This window comes from Thunnus maccoyii, chromosome 7 (assembly GCF_910596095.1).
Source record: "Thunnus maccoyii chromosome 7, fThuMac1.1, whole genome shotgun sequence".
NCBI lineage: Eukaryota > Metazoa > Chordata > Actinopteri > Scombriformes > Scombridae > Thunnus > Thunnus maccoyii.
In genome coordinates, this window is record NC_056539.1 from 6,755,643 (window position 1) to 6,766,848 (window position 11,206).

At 42.5% G+C, this 11,206-nt stretch overlaps 1 protein-coding gene across 1 annotated transcript; it reads left to right on the plus strand.

The window, feature by feature from the left end:
- The first annotated feature begins 1,893 nt into the window (after positions 1–1,893).
- Positions 1,894–10,833, plus strand: amotl2a (angiomotin like 2a). Its single transcript, XM_042417770.1, has 11 exons — positions 1,894–2,218; positions 3,066–3,863; positions 4,008–4,158; positions 4,766–4,910; positions 5,019–5,111; positions 6,645–6,940; positions 7,628–7,818; positions 7,923–8,024; positions 8,119–8,279; positions 8,600–8,764; positions 9,027–10,833. The coding sequence occupies exons 2-11, from the start codon at positions 3,136–3,138 to the stop codon at positions 9,110–9,112; spliced, it is 2,118 nt and encodes a 705-aa protein (XP_042273704.1). The 5' UTR covers positions 1,894–2,218; positions 3,066–3,135; the 3' UTR covers positions 9,113–10,833.
- Positions 10,834–11,206: the final 373 nt, after the last annotated feature.

The following is an 11,206-nucleotide window of genomic DNA, read 5'->3' on the forward strand; positions in this document are numbered from 1 at the left end:
AATAGCATAACCCCCCATAAAACCACAACTTGTCATTTTTACTTTTCAATTTTTGCATGGATTAAACAAACAATATGTAACATGTTAATTAGTGAGCTTTAAAGATGCTGGTAGGCATGTGTTTTTCTTTAGACAGAACCAGGCTAGCTGTTTCCCCCCCTTTCCAGTCTTTATGCCAAGCTAAGCTAATCAGCTTCTGGCAGTTGTTCCATATTTAACAGATGAATTTAAGAGTTGTATCAATCTTCTCATCTAACTTTTTGTGAGAAAGTGAGTGAGCATATTTTCCCATATGTAAAACCTTTGTTTAAAGAACTAGTTGCACTACTGTACATTTTAAAATAGCCAACTGGTTAAATGATTAAAAGTGCAACAACACAATGTGAGGTATTATATACCTCTGCTTATCTTGATAACAACAGATGAATCATGAAAATGGCAAAACCTGTCGATACTTATCAGTTGCTAAAGCAGCATTCTTTACCAACTGTTGGACTTCAACTGCCATGCAAATGAGCAGGTGGACGTTTGCCTGTGAGTGTTAGAGATAAAGTAACCTACAGTTTGTCTACTGACTGCACCACGCTAACAAGTGAAGACTTGTTTACTCCCCACAACCACCGCCACCACATTAGGATGATCCTTTTCATGCAAAAAAGGCTGCACAAAAAGCACTCAATAACATTACTATCCAATACTACGACCCAACCCCCCACTGCCAGCTGATCCCAGGGTCTCCATCCACATGCGTGTGTGTGTGAATGAAGTGTAGCTAGTGCTAGTGGTGGAGGGGAGAACAGCAGATGGCAGGGCAGCCCCCGTCATGTCTGCTTTTTGGGGAGAACAATGCATCTCTCAGAGCTCTTATTAAAGGAGGGGAAGGGGATTTCAGTCCACGGACAGCTGGCAGGCAGTGTGCCTCGCACCCACCCCTCTCCCTCCGTGTCCACACACAGACACACACTCTGCAATTAACTGGCACGGGCCACAGCTTAAATATTTACCAGGCACATGCAAACAAAAGGCTGCTCAAGAAATAATGATTAATCCATGTCTCAATTATATGACAGCACTTTTTTTCATCACTGCCTCATTGTGGTTACTTTAATGGGATGTAGTGTTAGCATCATTTAATATCCACCATGCATTACAGTTCAGCTTTAATTGTCTCAAATCATTATGAGGTCTGGTGTTCATTATCACATCTGTTTATCATTTTTAATGCCAGAACAGTCACTCGATTATTTGATTAGTCTGTAGAGTAAATGATGTAAAAGATGTTTATAATGAAAAAATATCAAATTTTCTCTCTTTCCAGGGATTTAAATGTCAGAATTTGCTGCCTTTCTTCGTTTTATATCATTTTAAACTCAATATCTTTGGGTTTTGGACTGTTAATTGGACAAAACAAGGATTTTGAATATGTTACCTGGGGTTTCTGGGAGACTATGATGAGCATTTTCACTATTTTATAAACTAAATGTCAAATCAGTTAATACCAAAACCAGCTGATGCATGAGAAACATTAATATTTTAAGAAAGAATCTGCCTAAATCTTGATTTCTTTTCCTTCATCATATGTTTTTTTTTTCTATTTTAAACACAACAATCCTCATGTATCATATTTCTTAATATTATATCGCTGAAATATTTCAACTAAAACAGTAACTATGTAATGTTTCATTGCATTTTATATTCTATTTCATCCCCTGCTGTCTCACAATAACATCCCCTAAAACTGTAAGAACTTAAATCTCCTTTAACTTTCGGTACTGTGAGGACTTAAAATTCCTAAAATTACACAACAACAAGCTCTTTTACATGACACAAGCAGCCAGCTGAGATAGTGGTGCTGCTCTGAATCCAATTTTTTTGCTCGTCCCTCTACCTCCCCCCTCTCGGCCCCCCCTCCACTCTCCTTCTCCTCCTCCTCCTTCTCCTCCTCCTCCTCCTCCCCTGTGCTCTGCTTTTGATCCCACAGGGACTTGGAGCCTTTACATTCCAGTCATTCCAGCCGCAGCGAACAATCGGCCCTCAGTTATTTATTAGTGCGGCTCGCTGCTCGGTCTGCTCAGTCTGCTGCTACCCGTCGGCGCGCACACACGTACATGGCAAAGCAGAGGAGGACGCTTGGGAAACTTGTGGACATTGTTGAACTGAGCGCAAAACACTGAGAGATATTACAAGACTGTTTCCTGTGTGATGAGATTTTAATCTGGTAAGTTTTACATTTTATTTTCTTTAAGTTTAGCTCTCGCTCTTGGCGGTGTGTTCGGCCTACCATGGTGTGTTTGGATGCCCGATAAATCCCCATTGGCACGGATTTTTTTTTGCATGGCGCAATATTGACGGTTGGATTATTTGTGTGAGTTGCTTAAAGCTGACTCCTGATGGATCATGTTTATCTATATATTTTATGTATAAGAGCGTCATTACTGGACAGCATCCTGATTTCCACAGATATCCCAAATTTTAAATGAAACTCGCTTGAAACCTGAGTTTGTTGTTGATTTAAAGACCCTCTCAGTGGGATTTCATTACCTATATTTTAAATCCACAGGGAGCTTTTAGAGAATAGGAGTATTTATTTAAAGCATTTTTACATGTTTTAATGTGTTTCCTGTAGGAACATATTTGGAGCAATATGTCATTGCGGTTTATGTCTCGTTGTTGTGTGAGTGTGTGGGAAGGCTCTGATGTTTATAGCAACTGTTGAGTGTTACACTCCTGTCTGACTGGAGAAAGTTACGCTTTACAGTGTGTGGACAATAAAACTGGATCTGCACTGACATCACTGTCAGGGGTATTTCCAGCAACAGCTCATGCACTCATGCCAAAATCCATTGTTCAATAGACGAGTTTCTTAATGCTAATTCAGAAGATTTCTCAATGTCGGCCCCTGCTTGTTGTTCACAATTGAAATATTAGCATTACAAATGATGGGGAACTTGTTGATGATAGTAATGGGGGTTTGGAATCCTGACAAAATACTGAGCTGATTAGATGTGATGTAACATATACTGTATGTTGTGCAGTGCTGATGAAGTTTGTTGTTTTTCTTTCAGATTTGTGATTTGTGAAGTGCCCAAACTGCCACCTCTAGGCTGTTTTTTTGCTAATTTCCTGCTGACTGAGATGAGAACTGCTGAAGACTCCTCTGGAACGGTCCTGCACCGTCTCATCCAAGAGCAGCTCCGCTACGGGAACTTGACCGACACTCGCACACTTCTCGCTATCCAGCAGCAGGCCCTGCGTGGAGGCAGCAGCGGCGGGGGCACAGGCAGTCCCCGCTCCTCTCTGGAGAGCCTGACTCAGGAGGAGTCCCAGTACATCCAGATGTCAACACGCCAGGAGCCCCAAGGCCAGGAGCACCAGGGGGATTTCCTGCACTCAGAGAGCACTGTGTGCCATTTGTATCAGCTGCATGGAGAGGAGCTACCCACATACGAGGAGGCCAAAGCCCACTCCCAGTACCTGATCTCTCAGAAGGGGCAGGCAGAACAGGAAGGCCCAGGCATGAACATAATTGGGGGGCACGGACATAATGAGGGACAGTGGGATCTGAAGAGGGAGCACGCTCGCTCCCTCAGTGAGAGGCTCATGCAGCTCTCTCTGGAGAGGAACGGACTTAGAGACGGTCTGGCTATGAGCTCTTCACACAGCTATCCACAGCTGTATAATAATAATGTTACAAACATTGTGTCACCCAACAAGCAAGGAGCCCAACAGTGTGCAGAACAGCGTGGGCCACCCCCGGAGTATCCTTTCTGTGCAAGACTTCCTGGATATACGCTCAGCCACTCACAGGAGCATGGACACTACTACAGGGACCCTCCTCCCCCTTTCTACTCACAGCACCACAGGTAATCCCAACAGATTCATGTTTAACATCAAGACATTTTATGATTTCGATAGATATCAGATAAAATCTGATCAAACTGACAGCTTCCCAAGACTTTGTGGTTTCAGCTGTGTTGTAACAAATTACTCATGTCTCCCCTCAACAGGTATGTGTCTGCTCAGTCCCAGGTGGCTCACAACAGTATCACTGCAGCCTCCAGCAATAACTCAGTTCAGACCGACGTGTTGATGCGGGAGAATGAGAGGCTCAGGAAGGAGCTGGAGATCTACACAGAGAAGGCAGCCAGGCTTCAGAAGGTGAGAGGGGAGGGTGGTGCGATAAATGGCTCATAGAGGGTGTGGAAATCGTAAAATAGTAGTTTCTCTGCCAGTACATGTCAGGGTGATAAGTGGTCTGGGAGTATGAGAGTTGAGAGATACAAGTTTATTGGCTCACTTCATGGAGAAGTAACATGGATACATCAAGTATTTATCATGTACTACCCATGATTGCCTTTGTTTCTGCTGCTTGGGACTTTTTAAAATGGTGCTCTACCAGCTAGTTTGCGCTTTACAGTTGATAGTTTTCTCTCCATTCCACCCTCTGGAATGCCTACGACACATCGTTCACCCTTTGTCTTTCAAAGCATGCTGGCATATTGCCATGAAAGGAGATAAATGCCTTGACACCTGGGACTCACAAGTGTTCACTCAGGAATGTTGATTCCCAGTTTTCAGTTGCGCATAGTGTGAAGAAGCCGTTTGCCTGCAGGCTGACTCACAGTTAAAGAAAAGAAGGGCTGCATTTGTAGAGATGAGTGATTGGCCTTATTGATACTAACAACTGCAACATAAACCACAATCCAGACTACCAACGAGGATGCCTCTCCCACAGACTGATCTTCCTCTCACATTTTCTTCCCAGTTGGAGTTGGAGATTCAAAGGATATCTGAAGCGTATGAGACCCTGATGAAGGGCTCTGCCAAGCGGGAAACTCTGGAGAAAACTATGAGGAATAAACTAGAAGCAGAGATTAAGAGGATGCATGACTTTAACAGAGACCTGAGAGGTACGTGCCTAGCTGTCTGTTGAACCAAAACTGTCCTGGTAATGGTAAAAAAAATCTGCTTTTAAATGTAATTCCACATATGTAACCGCCATGTTTTGCTTCTTACAGAACAACTTGACACAGCTAACAAACACCGAGTGGCCAAGGAGGCTGAGTGTACAGACCAGAAACAGCATGTCTTTCTTAAACTCTTGGAGCAAAGTAAGTTTATGTCTGCATTAGTCTTTTATGAGACAAACTGTCTTCTCATACCATTTTGCCTGCAAGTTCGTCACAAAGGAGAGTAGGAAGACTTCAGGTTCAGATCAATTTTTTTATCTGATCTGATAAATCACACCACCCTGTGAAGCACTTAATAATAGCAGGAACATAGTTGAGCAGGGATTGGTTTCCTCCTTCAGTGAAGTTGTGTGTTATAAAAACTGGGGCCCCTCATGTTGGGACACAAATGGCTCTATCTCTAATGTTAAGAGTTGCTCTTGGCACTTGGACGCCAGCTATTTTTCATGGCAGCAGTAAATGTTGCCTGGATTCCAGGAATTTTTTTTAGGTATTTCAGGCTGTTCCAGCATTAGGAATGCCCCCCTAACACACACACAGACACACACACACACACACACATTCAGTTTTGCATCACTGCTGACTTCCCTCCTCAAGGGGAACTAATAAGTCTGGGACTCCAGGGCGTTCAGGCCCAACTCAACATGACCCCCGGCTAGCTCACTCTCCTTGTTTGGACATTTCTTTACCTCTTGGTTTAATCATGATTGGCCAGTTGTGAATATTTCTTCCTCCCTATTCTGTTCTGTGCAGAGAGTGTGCTGTGGAGTAAATCCACCTAACCTCAGTTTACTTATGACAAAGGATTGAAATGAATGATGACATATCTGACAGTAAGGTACAAGCATAAAATCCTTCTAGTTACATAATCAGACATACCATTCAGTTATACATTACCCTGCTGGAATGACAATTGCACTTCTCTGGATTTTCAATACAGCCATGTGATCATCTCTAGCCATAAGATAAGATATATTATTTTTTTGTTTTTCCTGAAAACAGTTATCTTGGCACAACAGGAACAAAACCACATATAAAATACAATAGTCGGATGTGTACTTTATAGTTTTTTTTTGTTATAAGGACTACTTGAATTATATTTTGAGCTGCTTGTTTACTTCATGCCCTTAGAAGCATTCCAGAGCTTTTCCCAGTACAAAGCTATGACTGTGTGCGTAAGTGGATAAGAGGAAGTCTGCATTCCCTCCACAGGCATGCACTCATGTTGTGTAATCAACCTGCTTTTAAAGTAGCACAACACTTGGTGTTACTTTTTAACAGTTTTCATTTAAACATGGATCAAGTACATGTGGAATATTGTAATCTAATGATGATTGCGTGTTTATAGCACAGTATGCCTTCACTTGGGTCTGTTGTTGAACCACATGCCTGTATAGCAGCATGTAAATGTCTCTTGTTGGGTCACATTCCATTGAAAATGTACCTCCCTGAGTGACTGCTCATGTAGCCGCTTGAGTGACCCCATCAATGGTTGCTGAATAGTTTTGATTCTGGCCCTCTTTAACATTCCTTTGACCTCTCCTAGGAGGCTGCTATTGTCCTAGGACAATAGGAGATGATAACTTTCCAGCCTCATATCTTCCACGATCATGTCACTGTTGTAGTTATTTGCATCTCATTCACCTCCCCGTCCCCCTCCTTTCCGTGTTTTAGATGAAGAGCAGCAGCGGGAGCGTGAACGTCTGGAGAGACAGATTCAGCATCTGCGTGTCTCTGGGGAGGAATGCCAGCGGAGAAGGGAGCTGCTTGAGCAGACTCTGGCCTCAGCTCAGGGCCGCAACCGGCAGCTGGAGGAAGAACTGCAGAGGAAGAGAGCCTACGTAGAGAAAGTGGAGCGGCTGCAGAGCGCGCTGGCTCAGCTGCAAGCGGCATGCGAGAAGAGGGAAACGCTAGAGTTGCGGCTGCGCACTCGCCTGGAGCAAGAACTGAAAAGCCTCAGGGCGCAACAGGTGAGAAGAAGATCCTCATTACAATTTATGTCTGCAGCTTCAAGGACTAGTTTGACATTTTGGGGAATATACTTATTTACTTTCTTGCAGGGAGTTAGATGAGAAGATTGGTATGATTCTGATATCTGTCCATTAAATTAGCATAAAGATTTGAAACAGGAGAAAATAACTAGCCTAGCTTTATCCAAATGTAAAACCTCTAAAGCTGCAAAACATGTTATATCTCACAGTTAATCTGTACACAAACTGAAAAGGAAAAACAAAAATTCTTGATGAGGGTTATGTAACTTACAGGAGTATTTCTTGGCTGGGTGCATTGACTTCCTGTAGTTTCCGCTGGTTTCCTAGCAACCTCATGGTGATGACAATACTCCAAGGCGTCACTACACCCAGCCAGAAAAGTGTAAGAACATTTTGAGGTTCTGGTGGGCAGATTTTATTTTAATCCTTGTACAGGGTCAGGCTAGCAGTATCCCCCTACTTCCAGTCTTCATGCTAAGCTAAGCTAACCGGCTAATTGCTGTGGCCTTAAATGTAGACATGAGAGTGTTATTGATCTTCTCATCTAACTCTTTGCAAGAGAGCAAATAGGTGTATTTATGGAAAAAGTCAAACTATTCTATCACTATCTAAAATGTGTTGTTTACTGGGAAGTCTAATGTTAACCACTGTTGTCTGTTATCTCAGTCTCAGAACCAGGTAACGGACCCCATGGCTTCAGAACTGAGCTCCTCCACTTTGCAGCAGCAGCTGAGGGAGCGAGAGGAGCGTATTCTGGCCCTGGAGGCAGACATCACCAAGTGGGAACAGAAGTACCTGGAGGAGAGCACCATGAGGCAGTTTGCAATGGATGCTGCTGCCACTGCTGCTGCACAGAGGTATGACAAAAAATGTACAGAATGCAAAGATAAACATCAGATAATTACAGATATAGTGACTTTTAGGGATCAAGTGTTCTAACAGTCTTCTGTTTCATTTTCAGGGATACAACCATCATCAACAATTCACCCCGACATTCACCGAACAGCAGTTTTAATGAAGACTTGCCTTTGTCTAGTCACAGACATCAGGAGATGGAGAACAGGTACACATCCTTCTACGTCCTTGTTACATACCAGTTTATGCTTGGTGTTTGGGGGTTTGTTAACTAATGTTGTAATCTATGTGTATATGTTTAGGATCCGAGCACTTCATGCTCAGCTCCTGGAGAAGGATGCTGTGATCAAGGTCCTCCACCAGCGCTCCAGATGGGAGCAGGGCAAGCTGGAGAGGCAGGGGCTTCGGCTCGCCAGGTCCGTCCCTTCCATCAACACTGTGGCCAGCAGCACAGAGAGTAAAGGTGAGTTCACATTTCATGCAACACCGAGAAATTTTGAATCTTTAATGACACATGGTGTCAAGCGACAACTGGCAGACTGGTCAGCGTCGCCAGACAGAATGTATGCTTCCTAAAAAAAAGTAGGGAGTATGAGACAACCCTTTCGTGTCCCTCAAATAGACAACATGTTTTTAAAGTGGAATGCATATCATCTCTCACTCCAGAATAGCCCGATCCAGAATAGTCATGGGAAGAACTCGCCAGGGCAGATGTTCAGGAGTGTGTAAATGTGGATGTAACTGGGTAATTAAGCAGCCTCCTGTCTTTGTCTACTTTTGTAGCAAAGAGCCTCTCAGATGACCAGACAGGTGCTGCCTCACTGCAACACCAACCCTGCGTGGTGCCCAAGCGCCCGAGCCGAGACTCCAGCACCCAAAGTGACGAAGTCCCACAGGAACCTGAGCTCACAGCAGAGTCGTCTGAGGCGATCTCAGCAGCTACCACTGGTGGGTCATTATTTTGTTAAGCACTTGACACCCAATCACCACCACACAAACTACTGTTCTGTTAATTTTAGGTCGGCCCGACCTATTCTATTTGACCACTATTTAAAGCGTAACCAGACCCAGGATTAGGACTGTTAACGTTAATAAGTGAAAACTGTGTTGGTAAAACTACACTGTTCAGCGACACAAGGTCGTTCAAGCATTGCAGTTGCTTTAGCATGCTAAAGTTCTTTCTCTAATCTGCTAATTTTATCTTTTGCAGACACCTCGGAGGAGCCTAAGGCACCACTCAGGACATTCAAGAACATCAACAGCACAGATGCAGAGGTGGTTGAAATCCTCATTTGAGGATCACTCACTGAAGTTCATATAACTGAACAGTGAAAGCCAGTGATGACAGAGACATTTGGCTATGGTGTTAAAGACATTCCTCTGCATCTGACCACAAGTAAAGAAAAGGTGATCATCTGACACAAACAGAGCAGTTTCACCTGAATCAACATGCAGAGTCCAGAATGTGGCACAGTTTGGTGAGGAGAGCTGAGCTTTCTTCTGCATGAGTCACAAACTCTTGAATTTTGCCACGTTCCCTCACAAGTCAGAATTCTTCAAGGTACCTGGACAGTATTCTGCATTATGTTTTGAATTGGGCTGCTGATTGTTGATATACATACTGTATGTTGTGCATGTTATTTTTGTAGTTATCTATTGTATTTATATTTGTAAATGCTGCTCATATTGTGGTGTCTTTTTTCTGTTTGGGAGGCGAGAAGGATCTGCTCGTCTTGTTCAGCTTCACTTTTTCATTTATATACAAATGGCTCACTTTTCTAGTTACATATGCAACCCATCAATGTTTTGTTAGGTTTGTCTTGAATTTCCAGTAGCGTAACCATCACCATGCCCTCTGAAAGTAATGGGAATATTTATAAAGTCATCTTTTATGTTTTCATGCCATGTTTGAGGATTATTCTGTTTAACAGAACTGCTCAAACCTAAATTAACAGTTGGCCCTCTCTTTAAAATACATGCGGGGGCCTGCTCACAGCTCAGCAGAGGATTTGGAAACTTCCTTTGAATGCGGAGACTGCAGAATGTCTGTCTGTTCTCTCTTAAAAAAGCCTGTGAGGATTGACAGTGTTTCACGGGGGTCTAATTTTCCAGATCCCGGGTTAATGTTTGGGGCCTCAGATGGCGACTGCCCAGCATTTCGCTCCCCTCTGCTGACACGCTGGAGCTAATCTTCTCACATTCCTCGCTGAGGGAATGCTCCCGTTAAAGAAAAAGGCTATCTAAAGTCTGACCCCTCGCCCTTGTTAAAATGGCATGCATTCTCCACATGATTCCTTTTCTGGGACTGGTTATTTCTTCTGACCCATGGTAGCTGGTTCTACCATGAGCATAGAAATGGTCAACTATAATTGGCCTGCATTTGCCATTCTATTTGTTGTCCCCATCACTGTGTTATATTCAGCTGTGTTTTCTCCATTGCTCAAGTATCTCACATTTCTGAGTCTTTAACATGGAATCTTCTATTTATTTCTCCCTGTGTAATGTAGGATCACTGAACACTGCTGAATGTAGACTCCTGTTTTCCAGGAATGTGTTTTGTATTTAACTGGAATGGGCCAGAATTCAGATTTGTTCTACACTTAGAGGGGAATGTCGCTTAAATTCAACATAAATACATTTCTGAAGAAGCTAATAATTATTATCCAACATATTTGCCGTCACAATGCACTTGCTGGTCAATGCAACGTGTCAGTTTGAGTTAATGCCCTTCACTTTTTTGGAATGTGTTTACATGAATGGCTATTTGAAGTGAGAGAAGTTAATATATTTTGTAGTTTGTTTTTTTTCATTCATATACTTGTATTTGTTTTGTTTTCTGGTGCCAAAGATGTACTCTACTTTTAAGTTATAACCGAGGACAAATACAAAAGGCTCTGTTAAGGTGCCTTGCTTCAGCTGGTTGACCCATTTTGATGTTGCTGTGAACTTTTGTAAAGTATGTATTCCTTAATATTTCACAATAATAGATTAAAATTCTTAATATATGTCTGATAAAAGGTGTACTGTTTTTATTTGTTTTACTGGTTTGAGAAGTTATACTGTAAATGAGACTGATTACAAAAACCCAACTGCTCTCTTTGACCCTCTTCTGATGCACATCTGAACACTTTGATGTGTCAGTGAAGGCAGTTAGTATCTTCATCAATATCCCCACCCAAGATCTTCACTGCTTTTTATTCAATTTATTCAAGATAACTATTCAATACAGTCCATTTTGATATGAGACATATTAAACTAAAACCCAACAACAACTTCTTGTAGTTGCATGTTTCTACGAAAAATGTATTAGCTTTAGAGCAAGATGCAAAAAATTTGCTATTTTACTGTAACGTTTACAAATCATTTGTAATATCAAACACAACAGTACAG